This window comes from Ranitomeya variabilis, chromosome 2, assembly GCF_051348905.1.
Source record: "Ranitomeya variabilis isolate aRanVar5 chromosome 2, aRanVar5.hap1, whole genome shotgun sequence".
Taxonomy (NCBI): Eukaryota; Metazoa; Chordata; class Amphibia; order Anura; family Dendrobatidae; genus Ranitomeya; species Ranitomeya variabilis.
The window spans coordinates 328,935,894-328,963,532 of record NC_135233.1 but is presented as its reverse complement, the minus strand read 5'-3'; the positions used below and the strand labels follow the sequence as shown (position 1 = coordinate 328,963,532).

Sequence of the window (27,639 nt, the reverse complement as noted above, 5' to 3'; positions counted from 1 at the left end):
GCCTAAAGTTAATGATAACACATTTCCTTTGTATTTTAACAAAAAAAAAAAATGACATTTTCCAGGTTTACATTTTAAAAATTATAAAAAAGGAAAGAGCTGGTGCTAATCTTTTGGCGCTCTTGGAGATTTGTGTGCACATATAACTTTGACCAAGGTTTCAGACCTTAATTAGCCTGTTAGGGTTATGGCTTGCTCACTATCATCCTTAGGAAAGGCCAGGTGATGCAGATTTCCCAGCTTTATAAAAACCCAGCCTCTTCTAACCTTGTGCCAAAAAACAGCAGCCATGGGTTCTTCTAAGCAGCTGCCTAGCAATCCGAAAATGAAAATGGTGGAGGCACACAAAGCAGGAGAAGGCTATAAGAGGAAAGCAAAGCGTTTTCAAGTTGCCCTTTCCTCAGTTTGAAATGTAATTAAGAAATGGCAGTTAACAGGAACAGTGGAGGTCAAGATAGGATCTGGACAAGAAAAATTTAAGTGAAAGCTGCTCATAGGATTGCTAGAGAGGCAAACCAAAACCATCGCTTAACTGCAAAAGACCTTCAGACAGATTTAGCAGGCACTGGAGTTGTGGTACATTCTTCTACTGTTCAGAGACACCTGCACAAGTCTGGCCTTTATGAAAGTCATCAAAAGAAAACCTCTCCTGTATCCTCAACATAAAATTTAGCACCAGAAGTATGCAAAAGAACATCTAAAGAAGCCTGATGCATTTTGAAAAATGTGGACCGATGAGGTTAAAATAGGGCTCTTTGGCCACAATGATCAAAGGTACACATGGAGAGAAAAAAAAAGGGCACAGAATTTCAGGAAAAGAACACGGGTAGAGGGAAGAATGGATTCAATGAAATTGCCACAAGTTTTTGATCAAAATATAACACCATCTGTAAAAAAGCTGAAGATGAAGTTGAAAAGAGGATGGCTTCCACAAATGGATAATTATCCTAAACACATGTCAAAATTCACAATAGACGGCCCTCATAGTCCCTTAATCTGAGCATAATTGAAAATCTGTGGCTAGACCTCAAAAGAGCAGTGCATGCAAGACGACCTAGGAATCTCACAGAATTGGAAGAATTTTCGAAGGAAGAATGGCTAAAAATCCCTCAAACAAGATCTACTATATAATTGTCTAAGGCTCACTTCCGTCTTTCTGTCTGTCATGGATATTCATTGGTCGCGGCCTCTGTCTGTCATGGAAATCCAAGTTGCTGATAGGTCGCGGCAAAACGGCCACGACCAATCAGCGACGGGCACAGTCCGGCGGCAAAATGGCCGCTCCATCCTCCCCGCAGTCAGTGCCCGCTCCATAATCCCCTCCAGTCAGCGCTCACACAGGGTTAATTGCAGCGGTAATGGACCGCGTTATGCCGCAGGTAACGCACTCCGTTACCGCTGCTATTAACCCTGTGTGACCAACTTTTAACTATTGATGTTAAAAATAATAAAAAATTGTTATATACTCACCGTACGTCGGCCCCTCGGATCCAGAACCGGCCTTTCCCGCTCCTCGTGACGCTCCGGTGACCACTCCATGCATTACGGTCTCGCGAGGTGATGATGTGCCGTCTCGCGAGACCGCTACGTCATCATTTCGCGAGACCGCAATGCACTCTTGGGTCCGGAGCGCCCGAGGAGCGTCGGTAACCGCTTCGCTTGGATCCGGGGCCGGGTGAGTATATAACTATTTTTTATTTTAATTCTTTTTTTTTAACAGGGATATGATGCAATGCCACATTGCTATATACTGCGTGGGCTGTGCAATATACTACGTGGGCTGTGCAATATACTACGTGGGCTGTGCAATATACTACGTGGGCTGTGCAATATACTACGTGGGCTGTGCAATATACTACGTGGGCTATGCAATATAATACGTGGGCTATGCAATGTACAACGTGGGCTGTGCAATATACTACGTGGGCTGTGCAATGTACTACGTGGGCTGTGCAATATACTGTGTGGGCTGTGCTATATACAACGTGGGCTGTGCAATATACTACGTGGGCTGTGCAATATACTACGTGGGCTATGCAATATAATACGTGGGCTGTGCTATATACTACGTGGGCTGTGCAATATACTACGTGGGCTGTGCAATGTACTACGTGGGCTGTGCAATATACTGTGTGGGCTGTGCTATATACAACGTGGGTTGTGCAATATACTATGTGGCCTGTGTTATACACTACGTGGCCTGTGTTATACACTACGTGGCCTGTGTTATACACTACGTGGGCTGTGTTATATACTGCGTGCGTGGGCTGTTATATACTACGTGAGCTGTGTTATATGCTACGTGGGCTGTTATAAACTACGTGGCTGTGTTATATGCTATGTGGGCTGTTATACACTCCGTGGGCTGTGCTATATACTACGTGGCTGTGCTATATACTCCTTGGACTGTGCTATATACTACGTGGCTGTGCTATATACTCTGTGGGCTGTGCTATATACTCCGTGGGCTGTGCTATATACTACGTGGCTGTACTATTTACTACGTGGGCTGTTATATACTACATGGCCGGCCGCGAACAATCAGCGACAGGCGCAGTCCGGCGCAAATTGGCGCAGGATTTGAACCACGCTATGCTAATTCGTCGCGGCCGGCCGAATCCTGTGTATTCAATGTATTATTCTAAAATCTTCATAAATAAACTACATACATATTCTAGAATACCCGATGCGTTAGAATCGGGCTACCATCTAGTATATATATATATATATATATTGTCTAAAATACAAAGGAAATGTTTCATCTTTAACTTTAGGCCTTTTAGAGATCATTTGATCTTCAACTTGCTTAACTGTTCACAATAATAGTAACTTTGACCAGGGGTGCAAAAACTTTTACATGCCACTGTATATGTTGTAAGTTTGTAGATGGACAAGTCCTGGATGTGTTTCTCACTGAGGTGTCTAACTTCAGTGATGTGAAACCCAGACACCAGGCTCCAGCACAGAGGACAGTGCGGAGATGGTTTTTAATGAGTAAGGGTTTTAGAAATAAATAGAAGAGCTGGGTGGGACTGGTTGTTCCGATGTTGTTTATGTGGCTCAGTCTCTGAAGGAAGGACTGACATCTGTCACGATTGGTCCTCAGAGTGTGACAGTTTTGTTTCCCTATGGAATCGAGGTCGTGCTGAGCTGTCAGTTTGGTGTGTGACAGCTCAGTCGTCCAATCTAGTGCAGCGGCATGCTGAACTGTTGGTATTTTGATAGACAGCTCAGCCGTCGAATCTAAGACTGGGAGGTGCTCTGCTTCCTTCTGGTGTTCTCTGTTTTAGTGATTACCCAGCTATTTTGCTAAGCTGTCAGTCAGAGACCTCTGCCAGTTTTAGTTTTTAGCTCAGTGGTGAAGTTTCTCTGTGCACTGAACTGAGACTTTCTGATCTTTTGTTGCCAGACCCTGGATTTTCCTTTTGACTACCCGTTTGCATTACCCCTTTTGCCTTAACGCACTTTAACTTTGGAACTCTGACACCGGACTGTGACTTGACTACACCTTGGTCTTTTTCTTCTGTTATAATGTACCTTCCTGCCTCTTGACCTCGGACTCCTTGACTTTCCTGACTCATTGCTTGTGCATGAGAAGTGACTCTGGGTCACACATCTAAACAGACAAACCCATGATATATATATGGATTATTTATTTTCCTTTGTGGTTCTGTTATACTTTTTGTGCCCAGAAAAGGCTGTTTTGTTTGAACTTTATCTGAAAGTTTATGGAAAAAATAAACTTCACCTGTTTTGGACCCGACTGCATTGCCTGCCTGTATGAACGCCAAGACTACTTACGAGCTTCATTCCTTACAATATTTTTATATACAGTGGAGAAAATAAGTATTTAACACACTGCCAATTTTGCAAGTTTTCCCACCTACAAAGAATGGAAAGGTCTGTAATTTTTATCGTAGGTACACTTCCACTGTGAGAGAATCTAAAAATTAAAACCAGAAAATCACACTGTATAATTTTTAAATAGTTAGATTCCATTTTATTGCATGAAATAAGTATTTGATCACCTACCAACCAGCAAGAATTCTGGCTCTCACTGGTTTTCTTTAAGAGGCCTCCTACTCTGCACTCATTACCTGTATTAATTGCATCTGTTTGAACTCGTTACCTGTGTTAAAGACACCTGTCCATACACTCAATCACACTCCAAACACTCCACCATGGCCAAGACCAAAGAGCTGTCTAAGGACACCAAGGAGAAAACTGTAGACCTGCACAAGGCTGGGATACTGGACAATAGCCAAATAGCTTGGTGAGAAGGCAACAACTCTTGGCGCAATTATTAGAAAATGAAAGAAACACATGATGATTGTTAATCGTCCTCAGTCAGAGGCTCCATGCAAGATCTCGCTTTGTGGAGTAAGGATGATTCTGAGAAAGGTCAGGAATCAGCCCAGAACTACACGGGAGGACCTGGTCAATGATCTGAAGATTGCTGGGACCACAGTCTCAAACATTACTGTTATAATAATAATAATAATAATAATAATAATAATAACACACTATGCCATCTGGATGATCCAGAGAAGGCATGGGAAAAGGTCGTGTGGTCAGATGAGACTGCTGGGTCTTCCAGCATGACAATGACTGGAAACACATAGCCAGAACAACTAAGTATTTCCATGTCCTGAAGTGGCTAGCCAGTCTCCAGAATTGAACCCAGTAGAAAATCTTTGGAGGGAGCTGAAACTCAATGTTGCCCAGTGATAGTCCTGAAACCTGAAAGATCTGGAGAAGATATGTATGGAGGAGTGGGCCAAAATCCTTGCTGAAATGTGTGCAAACTTAGTCAATCAAGAGCTACAGGAAAAGTCTGACTTTTTTTTTAACCAAATATTAAGTTAGTTTTTTTTTTTTTAATCAAATGCTTATTTCATGCAACAAAATGCAAATTAATTATGTGCAAATCATACAATGTGTTTTTCAGGATTTTTATTTTTTTTTGCAAAATCAACAGTGTATCAAATACTTATTTTCCCCACTACACATAATATAAATATTTATCTCTAGTAAAAACAAGAGTGTGATGGAACATATGAATACAAATTGTAATATTTCAGGAGAACCTTATATACAGCTCTGGCAAAAATTAAGAGACCAATGCAAATTTAGTTTGTCTGATTTTTCTCTTTATAGGTATATTTTTGAGTAAAATGTAAATTGTTCTTTTTATTCCATAAACTACTGACAACATGTCTCCAAATTCATTTTACCTTGTGGCTTTATTATTATTTTTTGGTGTTATGAAAATGAGAAATGGTCAAAATGAAAAAAAAAAAAAACAGTGCGTTCAGCCCACAAATAATGCAAAAAACAAACAAACAAAAAAAAACAAGTTCATAATCATTTAGAAACAACAATACTAAGTTCAGAAATCAATATTTTGTGGAATAACCATGATTTTTAATCACAGCTTTCATGCGTCTTGGCATGCTTTCCACCAGTCTTCCACACTGCTTCTGGCGCAAAAATGTAAGCAGTTCTTCTTTGTTTGATGGCTTGTGACTATCCATCATCCTCTTGATTCCATTCCAGAGGTTTTCATTGGGGTTCAGGTCTGGAGATTGGGCTGCCCATGACAGGGTTTTGATGTGGTGGCCTCTTAATTTTTGCCAGAGCTGTATATTGGAAATACACTTCTTTTGACACTCTATTAAGTTTTTTGCGCAGAGGGATTATTGCTTGTAGGAAATTAGCACTGCCTGAATGTTTTCTATACATGACATCAAGATTCTGGGTCATCAGACCATGGAGCCTGGGAGCATATACAGGGGGTGAGAATGAAACAACTAACATGGAGAGGGTCTACAAAAAAAAAAGCCTATTTAGGGATGTGAATGGGGAACGGCCCACAAAAGGGGCACGCTTATTCTTTAAAAAGTTATGATGGTCTTGGAGCAAAATTTTGAAAAGCTGGCAAGTACGCATACTATTACAATACCACACAAAGGGTCTTGAAGATATGCTCGCCTTCATTTTATTGATCCAATGAGAATCTATCCCTTTTCCATCAATGAAGTTTCATAAGGAAATACAGATCTGCAAGTCACAGGTTTAGACTCATGATGTAAAGACATAAATAGGATGATGGCATCCAACCAGTGACAATCTGGTCATAGTTCATACCAACAGATGCTGCGACACCAATAACCACTTTCCAAAGCATTTACCTCCATGTGCCTTTCCAGTTCTTGAAGAAGAGTGACATATTTTTCTAGCCTCATGAAAGGTTTGCTGAGACTTGTAGTCAGCATCAGAATTCCTGGGTTAGTGGCTCCTTGTCCCTCCATAAACTTCTCCAGTTCATCACTGATAAAGAAGAATACAGTCACTAGATGAGAGTCAACAAAGGCTCAAGGAGAGACAATGCCCTCCAGATATTCAGGGCTATGGAAGAACATCTATTTATCCACTAGTAAGTTTCATAGCACATTAATGAGCAGAACATTCGCGATGCCCAGTAACGGCCTCTTCTCCAGTCCCTTTGTTGCGGTGGAACGCCTGCGGCCGGCATGCTGAGCGCGTCTCACAACTAGGCCTCTCCAGACATCATGACGTTATGGAGCTTAGTATGAAGATTCCGGCCACAGAAGAGAAGTCTGACAGCAACAGAACATTGGACCAGAAGCCGGACCTGAGTAATGAATATGTTATGCTCATCTCTAAATAATTCTAAACAATGTATTCTTAATATTCTCAGTATATTATTATTACAGTAGTAAAAAAAAAGCAGCAACACTGTACTTTATATGGATTATTTTAAATTGCATAAGTGCTTTATTTACTCTACCAATAAATGAGAGGTTTTTAGTGCACATATTGATCAATTCGAGTGAGCCCACCTGCCCTGATAAGGTGACCTCATACAGCTGGGATCCTATACTGCACAAACTTACCTCTCTCCTGGGTCTAAGCTCACAAAACTAAATCAGAGCCGACGGGATATAACTTCATGCTGCTATAATTAACCCTTTAGTGAGGTCCACTGTGCATGGTCATGGGCTGTCACTGTATGACGCAGGGTCAGGAGCTGAGCCTACTCCATAAAGCAAGGGAGCTGGCTGTGTTACAAAGCTAGCATTAGACAATAACGAATGCAATCTGAGCTGGCTCTGATCATCAGTTTTACTTCCCAAAAGCCGCTGTCGGCCAGGACTTGAACGTGTTACACTATGGCAGTGGGCACTTGTGATGTCCATCAGCACCCTTGTAGCCAATGGCAGACACGAGCCTACTGAACTGCCTGTCTGCCATGCTAGAACTCTTATTAAGTCTAGCTTGTCCAGAGGTCCACAGGTAAACAATGCATAGTGCCTCCATAAAATACCCAAACCACACAATTACATTGCTTTGTGGAAGATTTATTAACCCCTTCAAGAACTAGCAATTTTCAATTTTTGTGGACTGAACAATACAAAACAAGTGATAACCTGGCACTATCAGCAGGTCCGGACTCCCTATTTGGTATTTTTGGGCATATTTTCCCCTCTTCTTCATGGCAAATTGATGGTAATAGCATGGAACATTTGGAGCCTAAAACCTAGATAGATTTGGGTTTCAAATTAATTATTAGGTCTGATTTTTTTTGGAATTGGTTTGATCCAGTCTATCAGGTGTTGTGATGGCAGTTTTTATTAGAATACTGTTCAGGGAGATAATACCACATTTTTTAACACCACTTGAAGATAATGACATGTCTATTAAATTGAAGAGCTAATCTTGCTGATTATAATAAGGGGTTTGCTAATATGGAAGGATTTGATGACAGCTCTCCGTCCTGATGACACCATTTACACATTACCTCTTATAGCGGGTTGGAGAATTGTAGAATTGTAACTGGTTTGTCCTACTTTCCTGCTTATATCAGCAAATTGCTGAAACAATTCTTTTAAAATGATGTATGAACTGAAAAGCACGGCACAAAAAGAGAGCACTAATGAAGCAGTAAGAATTTCCATCAACAGGAAAACACTATGGGCCAATACATTACTGCATTAGCGCCTTTTTTAGTTTCTACTTTATCTACCTGTTTTTTTTTTCATTTTGGGCACGGTTTGGGGTTTCCAGATGTTCATGGCTAATCAAAAATTACTACTTTTTTAGAAGTCACAACATTTTTGCATAACAGCACTCTAGGACCCCCTCTCTCTTACCCCAAAGTAATTTTATGTACGTGAGATATTTTGGTGCAAATTTTGTGACATTTCAGCAGGACACGCTTTTTTTGTACCAAAATAAAGAGCATTTTTTTATTTTGCACAAAATTCTCTAACCACGTGCCATTTTGAAAAATTTGGTATTAAGAAAAATTTTACGAATACCATAAGACAAAATAAGAAAAGTGGCTTAAAAAATGAAAAATGCAAATTGTGAATCAAGTCTTATATTCTCTGAATAAGACAAGAACCTGTCATTTGAGAGTAATACCTTGCAAAAATCCCCGAGCTCCCCTGATTCTGCCGCTTGCTTCCATTTTGCGCCATGTTTCTCCATTGCAAAAAGATTCTTATTTGTTTCTTCTGGAGCACAGTATGTGAAATCTCTGTAGTGCAGACCAACTAAACATTTCTTCAAAGTCTTCTCTAGGGGTGTGCACTTTCACCTCTCCCCTCCATGACAGGTACTCTTAAAAAGGCTACTACTGGGAACTGCAGTACTCAGCAGTGGCTACTACACAGTTAATGAAGCTGTGCTGTTCAGCTTTGAAACTGCTTATATCCAGCTCTATATCCAGCTGTCTCACCCGCTGAAAACTGCTGCTTGGTGGGGGGTGCTGGGTATAGGACCCCCACTGATATTTTTCATAATCTCTCATATGAGAGATATTCATAATCTCTCATATGAACAGGTCTTTCCTCTTATTGGAGTGGAACATCCCTTTAACCCTTCCTTTAGCCTTGGCCATCAGCAAAGTCTGAAATTGGTCTGAAATTCCATTCTAAATTTCTATCACTAAAATTTTGAAATATATTCTATAATCTGATGCATATAATTTTTCTATAAATCAAATATTACTAGGAACCGTCTTACCTTTGCTGAGTGAGGACATTTACAGCTACCGGATGATTTGCACAGTACGTTAAATATAAAGACTTAAACTGATTGAAAAGAGTTAGAAAGCATCCTCCGACTTTTTGGTGATTTTCTGGCAATCTGTAAAAAAAAAAAATTTATATCAGCAGCTCGGCTGGTGAAGTCCTGAATATGTCCTACACGTCAATGATTTAATGGACGGAAGTAACAAAGAAAGAAGTATTGATTGTACAACTTTACACTGTGTACAGTGAACAGTCAATCCCTATGGAGCTATACTTACTATATAAATAGAGAGATACAAAAATTAATTTAGAAAAAAAATGTGGAAACCATAAAGGAATATTACAGAGATAGATAGATAGATAGATAGATAGATAGATAGATAGATAGATAGATAGATAGATAGATAGATAGATAGATAGATAGATAGGGCCCATCAAAGAAAGGATGCCTTGTTGTGGCTGGTGGGCACACTCAAATTTTTCAACTTGTGAGCAAAGTACCTTCATTTTATATGCATTTTCTATAGCAGTAGTGTAGCTTACATTCAATAAATTCAATGTTTGCTTGCACACATGGTGCTGCTGCTGCGCTCTTTGGTTTGTAGTTCCATTGCTAAATTTCACCTGAAAATGTAACAGCAACATCTAGTGGAACGATCTAGGAACTGTTACGGTAGTAAAGATTTTAAATTGGACTCACAACTCAATATTGTATTTTTCTGGATAGCTAATCCAATACGGGTGGCCAACAATTTTTTAAAGACATTTTGAAAAACAATAATATAATAGTAGGATTTTAAGTTGTGTATACAGCCTAGAATTTATCAACACTTTAGCAGATCAGATCATGAACTGTAAAATAATAAATTACATTAATAATCATCACTACACGCTTCTTCAACTGCAAAAAAATTATGGATGTGTACATTTTTTTTTTTTTTTTTTTTTTTTAATGGACAGGGAAAAATGTGCCCATTGTTTTCAGAGTAGTCATAAAATTCTTGCCAGTTGGCAGCCCACTGCAAGAGCTTAGGGTTTCTATTGCATGGCTAATTACTGCAGGGTCTTGCAAATAAATAGCAGTTTTACCCACAAAATCACACAGTCATTAGCATTAAATCTTAACAGGTTGATTGTGTGTAATGTACATGAGGAATGACACCATTTCTGGCCGCCCACTATATGATTTGTATCCTGCATGTTTACCAGCTTTCCCCTCTGTAGATGCTATTTTCAGCTTTTCAGTCCTCTCTGAGCAAGTAGGTGGAGACTAGCTGCTATGTCTCCCATACACAGTGCACATTCTCATAGCACAATATTGCTTAAAATTGAGACTTTAAAGGGAACCTGTCACCCCCAAAATCGAAGATTAGCTAAGCCCACTGGCATCAGGGGCTTATCTACAGCATGCTGTAGATAAGCCCCCGATGTATCCTGAAAGATGAGAAAAAGAGGTTAGATTATACTCACCCAGGGGTGGTCCCGCTGTGGTCCGGTCCGATGGGCGTCGCGGTCCGGGGCCTCCTATCTTCATAGGATGACGTCCTCTTCTTGTCTTCACGCTGCGGCTCCGGCGCAGGCGTACTTTGTGTGCCCTGTTGAGGGAAGAGCAAAGTACTGCAGTGCGCAGGCGCCGGGAAAGGTCACAGAGGCCCAGCGCCTGCGCACTGTAGTACTTTGCTCTGCCATCACCAGGGCACACAAAGTACGCCTGCGCCAGAGCCACAGCGTGAATACAAGAAGAGGACGTCATCCTATGAAGATGAGAGGCCCCGGACCGCGACGCCCATCGGACCGGACCGCAGCGGGACCACCCCTGGGTGAGTATAATATAACCTCTTTTTCTCATCTTTCAGGATACATCGGGGGCTTATCTACAGCATTACAGAATGCTGTAGATAAGCCCCTGATGCTGGTGGGCTTAGCTCATCTTCGATTTTGGGGGTGACAGGTTCCCTTTAAAGGTGTCATATGATGAATATGGATAAGTCATCAAAGTATGATTGTGTGTGGTCTTACTGCGGTGACCCTACCAATCACTAGCACATAGCAACTTTATATAGAAGACTATAAAATATATATGCTCAGGTCATTTCTAACATTTAGGTGAAAACCTTTAAGAATAAAATTACTGACAAGCACCTCCAAAACAGAATTAAACAAGTGTGAACAGATGCAAGCTGGCATGCTATTCAATATAACCAAGAAAATACAGCTGCACTCTGAAATGCTATAATATGCAAACACTGAACATATGAAATTGGAAGTGCATTACTGCTATAGAAAATCTATTTAAAAAAAGAAAGTACTTAGCGCACAAATTTGCCAATTCCAGAGAGCCCATCGGCCACAACAAGGTGTATCCCTTTGATGGAACCCTTAGCTTACGTGTGTCTTCCAAGCTGAAAACCTACAAATTTAAAGAAAAGACATGATTCAGCACTAATTTAAACCTCCTTAGGCTGATGGAATGCATTCCCGCTGAGCCCTTCCCATCAACCCAAGCCTGTTTTTAATTAGTGCTGTATCCTGCCTGCAATTTAGATTTGTAGGCTTTCAGCCCAGAAAAGGAACGTAGACTTAGGGTCTCATCAAAGGGGTATGCCTTGTGATGGCTGATGGGCTCTTTTGAATTGGCCAATTTGTGCGCTAAGTGACTTGAATTTTAAATATATTATCCATAGCAGTAACTCAATTCCAATTTCATATATTCAATGTTTGCATATTACAGCATTTTTGAGTGCAGTTGTATTATCTTGGTTATACTGAATAGGTAAAAACCTTTAACTTTATAATGTTCAGACTATTGTTTGACTTTTGCCATTGGAGAAACAGTGATCATTACATTAGTTACTTTGTGTCACAGAGTCTTACTTTGCGCACTCTTCTAATGTCTGACATAGCACTTGCTGAAACGTGCAGATTTCCTCAAAATTTCCTAGCAATGATGTAACATCCCCAGCACTTAACCTGCAACAAAAAAAAAGTTGATCATAGATGAAAAAAAAAATAACCAAAGCCTGCGTATATATATTTTTAAATCAAGAGTGTGGTAAATGGGAACAAAAGGATGCGACACCGAAATGTACAGATTCTGCTTTCCCCAAGCTCATGTAAGAGTAGGAGTTGGTTGCAAACAAATACCATAGTTTGATTCATCTTACATTAGTCTAAGGTGTACGTGGCCTTGAGGGTTGTCAACAGATAGGAAAGGGATGATTTTCAATTAAAATCTACAGATCATTCTAAGGAAATGTTGGGAAACAACACAGATGTGCACGGTTATACAAATTAATTTTATTAGCAACTCTCTTCTTTTTTTTTTTTACAAGGATGTTGAAATGTTCATCTGTTACCTACTGGAAAACCTGCCAGTAAGTCTTCATTTTCCCTGCAATGTCGCTTATGGAGAAATGGGCACAGCTCTTATTGGTCCCAATGGGCTGAACTCTCCAGAGTAAGAGCTGTTCCAAGTAATAGCTGGGGGTCTAGAACAGGAACATTCCTCAGATGCTTAATGATGAGCAATCGTGCTTGGATAAGGTGTTATCTGAGCATGCTCAGGTGCTAACAGTGTCTTCGGCATGCTCGAAAAATGTTTGAGTCCCCGCGGCTGCATGTCTCGTGGCAGAGATCTAACAGGCAATCCCTGCATGTGTTGCATCTGTCAATCAGCCACGAGACATGTAGGTGCGGGGACTCGAACATAGTATTCGAGCACGCCGAAGCCACTCTGTTAGCACCTGAGCATGCTCATATAACACCTTATCCAAGCACGGTCGCTCATCACTAGTAATGATCCATAACAGGGGCTTTGAAAATAAGTTTTCATACAACCTCTTTATACCATGCCTACTTCTGATTTTTGGGATGACTGCACATGTATGTGAGCTACACCATTAGTAAGTAAGCACGGAGCTCTGGAAAAATTCATTCTGAGTAAATGCATGCTAACCTTATCCAAGATGATAAGTATCCACCATTATTTAAATAAAAGGTTCAAAATTCTGTGCTAACTTGCTGAAAATAAAAAAAAGTAAACGATCGTAATACCCCTCTCCACCTCCCTACATCCCCCCACACTCCAACATGCACCCGCTGCCACTCTAACAGCCTCCTCCAGACTGGAAGCAGTGATGCCACAACCACCAGGGACCTACTCACTGGGGCCAACGATTGGCTTCAGGGTCAGGTAATAGATACTAATTTTTCTAACACAGAGTTCCAAATTTTACAGAGTAAAAAAACAGATTTTGAATGTGATGAAAATGAAATTGCTCTTACTATTTTGACATCCAGTGGTCAACCTTACTTCTAGGGAGACTATACCAAACGATCTACAAGTCGCATACATTATGTAGTTTATACTCTAGAGGTTATACACTACAGTATATTAAAGGGGTTGTTTCATTTTATTAAGTGGGTGAAATTGTAAAGTGCTTGTAAAAACAAGTAACTTTGCAATCTGCATCTTATTAAAAATCTTCTCTATTAACAAGAACAGATGGATTTTTAGCTCTATGGTTAACAGCTCGTTGCTAAGATTACCAGCCACCACTGCACTCTATCAGAGGAGGCCAGTGTCCTAAACAAGGAGCTATAAAGCCTACAATCACAGCTCTGAAGCCGGGATATAGCAGGATCCAGCCATCGCTCCATCAGTGACACAGAAGCAAAGCTGCATCTGCCTGCAGCCTCGGAGAACGGGCAGTGAGAGCAGACTGCCAATCATCATGAGTGCACCATCTCCAGGGAAGCAGTAGGACGGAGGAGAAGTGCGCTCCTGATGATAGGACCCAGAGACAACTCCTCTAAAGCTTGGTTTTTCCAGTTCAAAATTACCGAACGAAAAGATCCCAAACCTGATGATTTCATTCTCCTAATACAGTAGTTTTGATGATAGTAATATTGATCTGATTAATTTCCCAACGTAGATGATTTCTGTTGATCTGATTGTTTTGTCTTTGGCACCAAGAAAATCTTACGAGGGCTGTTACCAACCTTCTGGGGATGGACATGATGTTATGTTTATGGCCACAAGGTGAGATTTTGCAGGGTATTTACTTGACGATGCATGAATTACATGCCCACAATTTCATGAGACCCAAACTGCAGTTATGTTGGATGTGTTTAATCATCCCAAAACACATTATGTAAATGCTGTGTATAGAATATAGAATGATTTCTTTATTTTTGGGATCTGATGCAAGATCAAACTGCAAACATTGCAAGAGCTACACAATATGGAGAAAAGTATTGGCACACCTGCACATTACACCTACAGGAGCTTTCTATTCTTCATCCATGGGCAGTAATATGGAGTCAGTCCCCACTTTTCAGTTTCCTCTCCTTTGGGAAGGCTTTCTATAAGATTTTGGAGGTGTCTGTGGGAATTTTCACCTCATCATTGAGAGGAGCATTTGTGAGGTCAGACACTGATGTTGGAGGAGAGGCTCACAATCTCCATTATAGGTGTTGGATGGGGTTGAGGTCCAGGCTCAGTGTGGCCGGTCATGTTCTTCCACACCAAACTCCGCCAACTTTATAGACTTTGCTTTGTTCACATGGGCACAGTCATGGGGAACAGAAGAGGGCCTTCTCCAAACTGTTTCCAGAAAGTTGGAAGTATATAATTTATCAAAAATGCTAGAGTGGGTTAGCCGTCTATAAAATGGATTAATAACTTTGAGTAAACTTTTGGTAGTGCCCCCCTCTTTCCAACCAAAAGAAATGAAACTATACAGCATACACCACAGAGCCTATGTTCCACATCTGGAGAACAGCAGTCATGTTTCCCCAATCTAAAGCCACTGTGCCACCACCAGCCTTACTATTCTACAAAAGGTGCCCTTGCTGGACCTCCATAATAGCCAGTGATATCACCAAGGCATTGGCCATTAATAACTCTAATTAATTTCATCACCTAGTAGAGAATGTCAAGGAACTACAACAGCCACAGAGGAGAACTGTTTTACTTAACCCACTAAGCAGCGCACAAAAACATCATCTGGGGCCTTCTTCACAGCAACGTGAAGTCTGCGGAGGACAATGGAAAACTAAACTTGTACTAAGTTTTACTTCTTTGCTCCTTTAGCCCCCCTTTAGGAATATTTTTATATGTTAATTACACTTGGGAATAAAACAATATTACTGATGTAATACGCAAGATTCTGCATGTAACGGCCGATAGTAATGATGGCCAGGGTGACACCAGTTAGGCAATGCGTATATATCCACAGAAGTGTGCAGCCTCTTTACTTACTTATCACACGTCTGAAGAGGCCTGAGGTAAGTTGCCAGCAGTAACTGAAGCTCTTTTGCGTAGCTTCGCTCAGTTTCCAGAATATTCTGCAGGACCTTTAAGTGGAAAATGAGAATAATTTTCATTTCGCAGTTATAGGAAATCTGTGAGGAACCAGACGACTGACTAATACAGAGACATTTTTATTTGTTTTTTTTTCTTTCCAAATATTTGTTGAATATATTTAGTTTTCATTAGAGCTGGATTTTGTTAATAATCCCGTTGTCCCCTTCTACATAAAGGCTATATGCATAGGTGGAAAAGGCAGATGTATTCTCACAGTAGTGAATACCAAGAACTCCATTAGCGGGGTTCATGAACATCCTAAAAAAAGCTTTTCTGCAACTGGATTTCATTAAAAACTTTTGACAGTTTGGCTTCTACAATCTTCATGTATCAAAGTACACAGCAAACTGCAGAATGAGTTACCATCACATGCCCTTATATCAGGGTCTGTGGCCATCATCTCTCTTCTCCAGAACAATCTTCTAAGATGATTTATGACCAAATCAAAGTTGGACTTTGATTTGGTCATAAATCTTCTTCACATGAGCATTTAGGAGGAAGTCAGCACACTCGACTAGCAAAACGAGGTGGAACTACAGGAGGTAACCCTAGGCAATGGGTTATAAACATCACATTATGGGCCAGTAAGTGAGACATTTAGAGGCAAAGCTGCCCCTGCTTGCAGTAGGGTAAAGATCTCAGCTTTGACCAGCTCTCAGGCCCAAATGGTCAATCTTTAAAGGGAACCTGATAGCTGATAAATGCTGCTCGAGCAACAGGCATACCTTCCTGCTCCCCCTAAGTGACAGTTCTACAAGAAAATGGGTGGGGAGAACCCGCCGGTGACCCGACTGTCCACCTAGTCTCCTGTGTGGCTCAATCCCCAGTGGCTTTTACAATATGTTTTTCACTGAAATGCCGCAGTATTATTTCAGAGTCATACATATGTGGCTGAAATCATGCAACCAATGTCTGATACATGATGCCTGCAGTTCGGGAAGCATGTATCAGCTGTCAGGTTCCCCTTAAGAAGGCCCTGGCCTTGGCAATCAAGAAGCTGGGGGGTGGGGAGCAGTGCGCTCCTAAAGTTTGATTTAGAATACATCCCTTTAATTCTGTAACAGACCAGAGCTACTGACAAAATGAAGATCAAATACAAGAAGGCATTCTTCATGTAAGCCAAAGGACCCATAGACTAGAAGCATGCACACTGTTACCCCCGACAGTCCATCAGCAGGATACCGGCTGATAGTGGGGGTAATGTACATACCATGAACACATTAGGGGACTGTTTCATACACAAGTTACTGTTATATTAGTGTATATTCTGCACATTAATACATTTAAACAAATTATATTTCCTGCCAGAATGCATGTACATAGAAAATATATTCTTACCGCTGAGTAGTAATTTTTGGTTAGCTGAGCGCTGTCACAACCCTTCAGTCCCTTTGGAGAAAGTGGTTTATCTAGAAGGAAGGATACATTTATATTATGAATATATTAAAAAAAGGATGTCGGTGACCGATTTATGGCTGAATCCCAAATCAAAGTGCATTTTTATCTTTGGCGACTCTTGGGTGCACATACTGTTATTTATTACTGTACACAGCATTTACTGTTATTATGGGAATTGTGAGAAGGAATGATCTAATCATCTTCGACAGCTTCCTTGCCAGAGCATGTTGGTGGCCTTGCATGCCAACGATGGAGAATCTGATTTCTTATTGCCGTAACTTGCTCCCACTCATACAGATAGACCTGGATCTATCATCGGAATATATTTTTTTAGACATTCCCAATGCTACCTTTATAAAAAGAGGAGATTTAATTGAGAGAAGTACACCCTAATTTGCGAGGGGGAGAGGGTGATTAAGCAGAAACTTTACCCTTTAGACCCTCCAATGAAGGACTGTCAATCAGTCTCCTACTTTGCCCTGATGAGAGTCAAGAACCTTGAAACAGTAGTGTACAAATGGAAGTCTTTTTCTTTTGGAGAAGAAGATGGTAGTTATGCTTTATATCTTAGGTCATAGGACAAGGCTCTTTAAGTGCAAGTTCACACTAGGCGTTTTTTTCAGTATTTTTTTCCTGCAGCAAAACCTGATCTCTTGGCAGGAAAGAAACTGCAGAAAAAGCATGTTTTCCTTGGTTTTTCTTGCGTTTTTTTGCTGCAGTTTTGGCATGCAAGATTTGTTTTTTGTGCATGCTGATAAAGTTTAGTGTTGAAAAAAAGACCTATTCTATAGAATCAGGTTTTGGCACAAAAAGTGCAGCAAAACCTGATACATGCATTTTTGGTGCATTTTTTCAGCATTTTTTTCACCACCCATTCATTACAATGGGTGAAAAACGCTGAAAAAAAGCTGAAAGAAATGACATGCTCTATTGTGCAAAACACCATGCAAAGCACAAAATACTGATGACAAAAAAACAAGCTGTGTGCATGAGATTTCTGAAATCTCAGACTTTCTGCTACTGTAAAACGCATCTGAAATTCTGCATAAAAAACGCATTAAAAAAAGCTGCAAAAACGCCCAGTGTGAACCTAGCCTAAAAGGGTATTTATTAACGGGTAAATATTTACTTCTAAGATTGCTACCCTTAATCGGTGTCACCAGAGACCCCGTCCTCTTCCATTGTAAAAAAAAAACTATTTGCATATATTTTTCCCAGGGAGCATTGCAGAGCCTATAGGTCTTCCTAAACCAGTTTGCCGATCTCCTTAAGTAGTAACTTTACATCTTTGACCCTGCATGGAAGGTCTCTCAGCTAGCCAGCCAGTTTCCTGCTTTCCACAGATGAAGGTCACAAACCTTGAACCAGCTGTCTGCAAATTGAAATCTTTTCCTTTTGGAGCAGACGCCGCTCAACTTTACATCCAAAGTCATGCTCGTTAAAGGGTCAATATTGACTTTTATGCTTTCTACCTCTAATCGGTGGCATCAGATACCTTGGTCTCTTTCATTTGAAAGAGGTCATCTGTTTTCTGGATTTTAATAAACACAGAGTTTACTACAGATGTCATTCTCGTTCCTTTACCGACTTTTTCCACTCGGCTCCCCAACTTTTCTCCTTCTGCCAGGCTGCTCTGTCTCTCTGTGTTTGATCTCTACTGGTGGGAAACATGATTTTTTTTATGCTTTAACGTTTCCAGGGACATGGGTGCACAATCCAATGCCATCCCAATGTTGCCCTATGACCCAGTTGTGTCACCACCATGCCATTAAATTAAAACCAGTCATCACCTATCCAGAGGATAGGTGAGAACTTACTGATCAGTGGGGATCTGTGCGCTGGGATCTACACCGATTTGCTGAATAGGGAATTTTTCTCCCTGATGTGGCACGTTTATCCCAGTTAGAATCAAGTGGCAGCTGCATTCTCTGTCTATAGGGCGGAAAGGTTGGAAAAAGTCGAAGGCAGCCCCATATTGAAGGAATGGAGCAGAGGTCCAGCATGTGCACTGTCGCTCCATTCTAACAGGGCATTAAAGAGCCATGTTCTACTGATCAGTCCACGTCCCAGTGGATGGACCTTCTCCATCAACAAGCTATCATGTGGATAGCTGATAAAAGACATGTCCAGTAAAAACAAGTTAACTCTTTAAAACACACCACCCAACCTGAGCTTCTAATGAGCGGCACCTCAGACCTATAAAACTCTACCAGAAGCATCCTGTCGGCTATTATTTGGTTTGGGATGTATCTCACCATATAGCATTTGTCATATTTTCACACATTTTGTTGTAAAGTGTGACAACACCCACAACTTACACATGGCAGTAGTATGCATTGTATACATATCCGTCATTCCGTAGCTAACTGTATTAGAAATACATTTCTGTAAACCAAGTAGCAATGATGTCACACAAGCATCTGAGATTCATGTCCAATCATGTTTTTCCCCAGGAGAAAAGAAGAGTCAGGTTGTCTGGCAGTACTCACTCACTGCCAACCCTAAAATGCATATTTATCGGGGTCGGAGAGATGACTGTCTTAAATGTAAGGCTAGGATGGATAACCTGTGATCTTGAAGCATTTCTTCTCACTTAGCCTGACCTTCATACTTACCGTTAGGCTTGCATTCTTTGACATAGTTACTGGGGAACCAGCCCGTTTTGCCATTCAGTGTTCCTTCCCACCAGCCTCCATCCACTACTTTGGTGACATGGATAGTGTCACCTTTAGAAAAGGACAATTCATCTTCATTCTGCTGCTTGAAATTAAACTTTGCTTTCACAATTAACTGAACGCTGCCATTTCCTGTCATGTCCTGATGTGAAAAGATAAGAAAAGAAGACAAGAAATAAATAGTCAAAATTTACAAAAAAGGCAGAAGAAATGAATACAGTTTGATACATGACAGATCACCCTAATGACCAGTGCCCTACCGATCCGCTCCTCTTCAACTCCTGCCTTTCTATTTTTCTTACCCGGACAGTATATCGGTCAGGTCTCCTTTGCAAATAGGTGAGCTTGTCAATGTATTAGACTAACAGGATTTAGGTCAGTATTTTCACGTAAACAGTAGTGATGAGCGAATATACTCGTTACTCGAGATTTCTCGAGCACGCTCGGGGGTCCTCCGAGTATTTTTTAGTGCTCGGAGATTTAGTTTTTCTTGCCGCAGCTGAAGGATTTACAGCTACTAGCCAGCTTGATTACATGTGGGGATTCCCTGGCAACCAGACAACCCCCACATGTACTTATGCTGGCTAACAGATGTAAATCATTCAGCTGCGGCAAGAAAAACTAAATCTCCGAGCACTAAAAAATACTCGGAGGCCCCCTGAGCATGCTCAAGAAATCTCGGGTGACGAGTATATTCGCTCATCACTAGTAAACAGCTTCATTTTTTTGTTACTGTGGCCAGGAAAGAAAAAGCCTGAGAGTCCCGCTTTTCCGACCCGTCATGTAAAAAGCATGCGAGTCCTGCCCACCCATAAATAGGGATTAGCGGCTTTAGGCTATGAAAATTCTGCTGTAAATCCTGATGTGTTGGCAAGAAAAATGTTGCGTAAAATATGCAAATTTTTCCTGCGTTTTTGCCATTTCGTAGTGTTGCGTGTTTTCACAGTGCATTAGTATGGGTGAAATCTACTGCAAAAATGCTGCAAATCTTCAAGGAAAATGTAAGCAAAATATGCTTAAGGTTTCAGAAATCTCAATCACTTTGCTGGAACTGTAAAATGCTGTATATTTTCCACACCAAATACATGCGGGAAAAAAGCTACAAAAACATGATGTTTCCCCCCGCCTAATTGTAAGGATTTATAAGGAGAACTTTTTATCACTGAAAGCACGACTTGTATGCTTCCTCTAAGAGTCCTGACAGCAGTTAAACAGCATTAGACATGAAAATAGGGATTTTTGTGTACTCACCGTAAAATCCTTTTCTCCGAGCCATTCATTGGGGGACACAGACCATGGGTGTATGCTGCTGCCACCAGGAGGCTGACACTGAGTGATACAAAGAAAGTTAGCTCCTCCCCTGCAGCATACACCCTCCTGCTGGCTCTCAGCTAACCAGTTCGGTGCAAAAGCAGTAGGATATCAATAACAACATATGAGAGTATAGCATGTCACATTATATATGAGAGTATAACATGTCAAATTATAAAAACAAGCACAAGCTAATAATAGAGAGGGAGCTGTGTCCCCCAATGAATGGCTCAGAGAAAAGGATTTTACGGTGAGTACACAAAAATCCCTATTTCTCCTTCGCCTCACTGGGGGACACAGACCATGGGACGTCCCAAAGCAGTCCCTGGGTGGGGACAACATCAGATCAGGCCGTGTAACCGCTACGGAAGTGTGGGAATTATAGTGCTTCAAGAATGCATGCGGACTGGAGGAATTCGCAAGCTGTCGGCCGTGCTTGCCGACGTCTGATGTCCCTCAGACAGGGAGATAGGCTGACATCTAGCACGGAAGGACTCCTGGAAGCTTTCTTCTTACCATCGGGAAGCCCAAGTAAAGTGTCCAACCTTCGGAAGGATGCCGTCCTCGATACGTACCCACTCTGAGCACTCACTTCTTCCAGATTATGGAGAACCCATTCCGTTTTATGGACTGGAGCCGAAAGAGATGAGAGAAGGACGATGCCCCTGCAACAGTGGGAATACAATACCACCTTGGTAACGAGGGAAGGGGATGGCCTGAGGGCAACCTTGCCTTGATGGTAACCTTGCCTTGATGGTAATACGGAAAAAAGTCTGAAAGAACAGAGCGGCGAGCTCTGAAGACACATCAGGATGACAAGAACGCAGAGAAAAAAGGGGGGCGACCTTCCCTGATAGTAAAGTCTGTCTGGATCAAAAAAGGAGTCTACTGTAAGATCCCCAGGACCATTAAGGTCCCACAGATCTAACGGTACGCGGTAGGGAAGAACTACAGGTGAAGACCCCCTGCGAAAAAGCCATATTTGCAGTTTTGTCGCAATAAGACGGAAAAATACTAGTACCGCAAGCGAGAAAACCTGACATGGTCAGTGCGGGTCTCCCAGGATCACTGGGGCCCTTCCTGCTTCCAAAAAGATCTCGGAAGTAGTGGGAGAGGGTTATGGAAAATGGTACCATGGAAGAACAGAGCATGCACTGCGATGGTCTTGGATCTCAAGGCCGAACCATGAACTGGAGTACATTGGTGTTCAGTTTGGACGCCATCTGACCTACATCTGGAGTACTCCAGTGAAGGAAGATCTGATGGAAGACTTCCGAGTGAAGTTCCCACTCACTTGAGGAGAAACCCTGACGGCTGAATATGTCTGCCACCCAGTGTTCTACTCCAGGGATATGTACTGCCGAGATCACCGAATGATAGAAATCAGCCCATCAGAGAGTGCGAGGTACCTCGGCCATGGCGCTTACTGTGGGTACCTGCTAGATGATTGACGTATGGCACAGCCGTGGCATTATCCAATTGAAGACGGATGGTTGACCCACCTGAAGGCAGTGGACCTGCTGTAGTATTAGCCGTACAGTTCGGATCCTCAGAGCAATGATCAGAAGAAGAAGACTGGCATTGGTATTCCCTAATAACCATTGGACCAGGAGAAGGCTCTGGATGAGGAAGGAGCTCAGAGACTACCCTTTGAAAGCCTGATTGACTTGCTGAAAACGAGCGGAGCGAAAGAAACTGCTTCCATTGTCGTCACCATTTTTCCTCAGAACCCTCCTAGCGAATCGAATGAACCGAGGGAATGAGTGATCAAGTGTACGAGCTCCCTGTTGAAGGGCCAGGACCTCAACTCGAGAATTACCATCCTTCTTGTGCAGGATCATCCTCAAAAGGATCTGCTGGGCTGGGAATGAGGAAAACTTGTCTAAGTTTAGCTGCTAACCCAAGAGAGAGGGTATCGCAAGTGATATAGACAACTCAGCGTAGTCCTGGAAGAGCGGCTAGAAAGTCAACCAAATAAGGCAGGACGACCATGCTTCTAGGGTGCAAGAGGCACATGACAACCGCCATGACTCTTGCGACCACTCTGGTGCGGTAGCCAGTCCGAAGGGCAAGGTCGTGACTTGAAAATGCTGTTCGCGAATGGAAAGGCGAAGGGATTATTGTAGAGGGGAAAAATAGGAATGTGAGGGTAAGAAACCCAAATGTCGATGGATGCCAGAAACTCCACCTTTTTCTGTTGATGTAATGGCTGAGCGGAGGAACTCCATGGGAAAAAAGGAGGACCTTGTCAAAGGTTGTTAGAAGTTTGAGGTCCAGGAATGGTCTTACATTTCATTCCCCCCTTTTTGGAACCAAGATCCCTTAGATCTAGACTGTCCTGGACAAGGCTTCCACTGCTGGTTAGGTCTGTAGAAAAAGATACGATCCCTTGTTAATCTCCCGCTCAGAAGATTTGATTGGCCAGCTGTACTGTCTTCGGGGAAAGGTTACTTGTGTGAATCGAAGTAGTTAAGGTCTCTGACAGGAGACTAATGGTCAAGCAACCCATGTGGCAGCTAAGGAAGGGTAGAGCGCTGAACCCGAAGCCACAAGACGGAATGAACCAGATTTGCTATCCGACCGTCTGTGGTATTTTAATTGATGATACATCGGGCAGGTATACTGGTAGGTATACCACAAGAAATTCTACCCAGTTAGTCTGCCAGGCAGCAGAATGCGGGGCTGCATCCAGCAGGTCAGGAAAAAAACGTCTCTTGCCATCGTCGTGCAGAGTAGAAAATTAGGAACCCTCGATCCACCATCCTCTTAACAGGGAAGTGGAGAGGAATCATCCGTTTTCATGCATCATCCGCTAAATAGTGGTGATACAAAGGGGGGTGCTCGGACTCCAAAAAGGGGTGCCTCTGTACATCCCCAGAGTTGAGGTCCCCGGGTGGACAGGGCAGGTTGTCTGGCGTTAGGCCTGGTTGCAGAAGAGGATACATGAAGGCGACACTGCATGTGCTCGTCTGTTGATGGTGTGGGATCGGTGCCCTTTAAAGGACCCGTCGCCCTTAAAAATCAGACCATGTATGGCATCCCACGTAGAGGCTTCTGTCCAGTGAACCGCTCGTCAATTTGTTGATGATATAAATAGGCGAGTCCCTCCTTTTTCTGAAGCTCTGGCAATCCAAGGCAATATCCGATCCATATTCAGAGCGTTGTTCTCAGCAAATCATAGGGGAGAGATCAGGAAATGAAACTTCCGTTTTCTAGACGCCTGTACGTTTTTCTAGAATACTTGCGGCCCCTGCTAGCCGACGGCTCCCATGTAGGAGAGGGACCATGTATATTGGTCCTGCGAGCACTCTGAGCCACAGAGGGTTCACGGAGGGATTCAATATCTTGGTCAGAGAAACCATGGGTTGCGGTTAGTGACAAAGTCCACTGAGGGGGACTAGGTACTCTGGGATAAACTGTGATCAGCGGCGGTGGGCTCCAGAGCTCAGTTAGGGTGACCAGCTTCGGATTGATCATGTGCCCTTAAGACCAGTGAATACTGGTCATGCACCTTTAAGACCAGGGCCTACTGGTCATGTGCCTTTAAGACCAGGGCATACTGGTCATGTGCCTTTAAGACCAGGGCATACTGGTCATGTACCTATAAGACCAGGGCATTTTTCAAGGATTACGCCAGAGGTGAAGCCCCTTGTGGGGAACTAGGTACTCTGGGAAGAGTCGGGATCGGCGGCGGAGGGCTCCTGAGCTCATTTGAACTAAGTACTCTGGGGAAGGTGACCGGCTTCCGGCTGGTCATGACTTAAAGAGCAGAGAATGCTGGTAATGTGCGCCTTTTAAACTAGGGAACCTTTAAGACCAGGGAATGCTGGTCATGTGTTTTTTTAAAAAGCCAGGGAAAGCTGGACATGTACCTATAAGCCCAGCGACTACTGGGCATGCGTCTTTAAGACCAGGGAATGCGGTCATGTACCCTTAAGACCCGTGCCTTTAAGACCAAAGCTTGCTGGACAACCAGAGATTGCAGGTCATAAGTATTAAAAATAGGGAACGCTAGTCCCTTTATGCTGCCGGGGTGCGTGCGGGGGAGGGGTGCGGAGGGAGGATTCTCCTTACCGAGATTCTGAGTCCCCCGTCTGGAATAGCGCTGTCTTCAGCGCTGAGTACCGCCGGTGCAGTGCAGCAGCCACTTCCGGATGAGCTCGTGTCCAGAAATGGCAGGAGGATGAAGATGCCCGCCGAGAATAGAGTTCTCGTCCTGAATGAGAGGCGCCAGAATAAGGGGGGCGGAGCCTGAAGCGCAGCCTAGCAGGGGCGGAGTTCTGGGTTGCAGCCTACACAAACCCGAAGCCGGGGGCTAAATTTTTGAAGCCAGCCGGCGCCGAACGAGGAAAAACATGCGCAGAGCCCTCCAACCGCTCGAGTCCCGGCACTTACCCCAGTATGCAGCTTTGTTCAGCAGGTTAGAAGGTAGAAAAAGATCCTGTGCTGTTGCTGCTGTTTGGACGGTGCAGGGACAAAGAAAAGTCCTCAATCCATTGTCCCTTTAGCAGGGAGGAGGAGAGGAACCGTCCGCCTCCTTGTACCATCCGCTTTAAATAGTGATGGTGCAGTGGGGGCTGCTCGGACGCCACGCTGGAAAGTGCCTCTGAACAGCCGAGGGTAAAACCTGGTGGGCAGGGCTGAATGTCCGGCAATAGGCCTGGCTGCAGAAGAGGATACTGGAGGTGACACTCCAGTGCTCGTCTGATAAGGGAGGGGGGAGATCGGTGACCTTGAAGGGTCCCGTCGCCCAAAAAGGTCAGCTCAGGCAGTGGCTTCCCACGTCGCAGGAGAGGATACGGAGAGGTAAAACTCCCGTGCTCGCCTGTTGTTGGTTCGGGGAGATCGGAACATGAAAGAATCCGTCGCCCCATTCGTCCGTTGTAAAGGTAAAAAGAGTTTTTGGGTGTGAATAGCAGACCCGTCCGTGTGCCTCCTACGGACACTAAGCAAGAACTGGTTAGCTGAGAGCCAGCAGGAGGGTGTACACTGCAGGGGAGGAGCGAACTTTCTTTGTATCACTTAGTGTCAGCCTCCTAGTGGCAGCAGCATACACCCACGGTCTGTGTCCCCCAATGAGGCGAAGGAGAAACACCAAATCATATGATTAAATGATGTATCTCAAAGATTAGCATCTTTCCTGGTATCTCCTGGACCCTGGCACCCCGCTGACATGGTGCCCAAGGGCAATTAGAGGCTTAACAGTGGCCCCCAGGTCTGCTATATTACTATACCTGTTAGATTAAAAGTACACATAATACATATAATCACTGCACCCGCAAAGATCAAAACTACATAATAATCTAGTTATTTAAGCTACATGGAGAACACAATCAAAAATAAAAGTCAGAATTGCTACTTTTTATCCATATCCCTACCAAATAGAATAAAATAAAGTTATAAATCTCAGATTAAGTTTCACAAACCTTTTTATTTATTTAATTTTTTTAAAGATAATGTGTCTTGCGCAGGTATTAAAAAAAAGTATTATATATATATATATATATATATATAAATATATATATATATATATATATATATATATATATATATATATATATATAACAATTCTGTATGTTGTTTGACCTGCAGTGTAAAGGTGATATGCTAATTATACAGTAATCTGAGTGGTGCAAAATTTAAAATATTAAGAAACAATTACATAATTGATGTGTTTTGGGACTTTTTTTGGTTAATTTCCCCATATAAAGAGTTAATAAAAGTTATATGTATCCCAAAAAAGGTGGCAATGGAAATTGTAACTACTCCTGCAAAAGGCCTGTCCTTGTTTGGCCACGTTATTAGAGAAATAATAAAGGTTTACGGTAATTTTCTACGAGTGATAATGAAAAGAAATACGGTAAGTAAAAAGTAAGTGGGGGTGTCCTTAATGTGTTAAAGTGCAATACCATAGGTTTGGATTCCCTCCTCCTCAGTACTCGGGTTGCACTATCCACTCCCTGTGCGTTTATCTGGGAGGATGCTGTGAAGCTATGCGACCGTGAAGATGTTCGAGAACATGGCCTCTTCAATGTCTCTTCTGTCAAGCACAAAAACATAAATACTATTATGGAAAATCAGTAATAATGGACAATAATCAAGCATAATAAATAGTGTTGAGTGAACGTGCTCAAGTAAGGTGTTATCTGAGCATGCTCTGGTGCTAACCGAGTGTCTTCTGCATGCTCGAAAAATATTTTTGAGTCCCTGCGGCTACATGTCTTGCAGATGTTAGATAATCCCGGCATGTGATGCAGCTGTCTAACAAACAGGCAATCCCTCCATGTTTTGTGGCTGTGGAACAGCTGGGAGACATGCAGCCGCGAGGGCTCAAACATATTTTTCAAACACACAGAAGTCACTCTGTTCGCACCAGAGCATGCTCAGATAACACCTTATCTGAGCACGTACGCTCATCACTAATAATAAACAAAAACAAAATTAAAAGCACATAAACAGAAAATAATATATTGTATGAATAGCAGATTTTCATATTTACAGACCACATTCAGACATCAGTGATTTATCTGGTTTGCAAGACAGACGTTTCAATTTTCATCAGGGTTTTGAATCAGATTTTCATCACTGATTGAGCAGTTTCTCCATTTTTACCATCAGCGTTTCATTTGTGATTCAGATTAAAAACGGACATGCTTCCATGATGTTTATATGGACACTCAGTCCGCAAAAAAACCCGAAAAAAGCAAGGACATCATGTGAGCAGCCACATAGTGGACATGTGATAAGTCCGTAAAAAAAAAAAAAAGTCAATAGCACACGTGCATGAAAAATGGATGCCTGAATAAGTCCTAACTTCTATATCACATAC

At 42.3% G+C, this 27,639-nt stretch overlaps 1 protein-coding gene across 4 annotated transcripts in view; it reads right to left on the bottom strand.

Annotated features, from left to right (window-relative positions):
- ARHGEF6 (Rac/Cdc42 guanine nucleotide exchange factor 6) overlaps positions 1-27,639 on the bottom strand; it is a 153,030-nt gene that overhangs the window by 63,695 nt on the left and 61,696 nt on the right. For all 4 annotated transcript variants that reach the window (XM_077285275.1, XM_077285277.1, XM_077285279.1 and 1 more), the window contains exons 4-10: positions 26,720-26,850; positions 19,440-19,641; positions 16,765-16,835; positions 15,322-15,416; positions 11,934-12,029; positions 9,052-9,174; positions 6,192-6,330 (exon numbers count right to left, since the gene is read on the bottom strand). In XM_077285275.1, the coding sequence (XP_077141390.1) occupies positions 6,192-6,330; positions 9,052-9,174; positions 11,934-12,029; positions 15,322-15,416; positions 16,765-16,835; positions 19,440-19,641; positions 26,720-26,850 (857 nt within the window). The remainder of the gene's footprint in view (positions 1-6,191; positions 6,331-9,051; positions 9,175-11,933; positions 12,030-15,321; positions 15,417-16,764; positions 16,836-19,439; positions 19,642-26,719; positions 26,851-27,639) is intronic.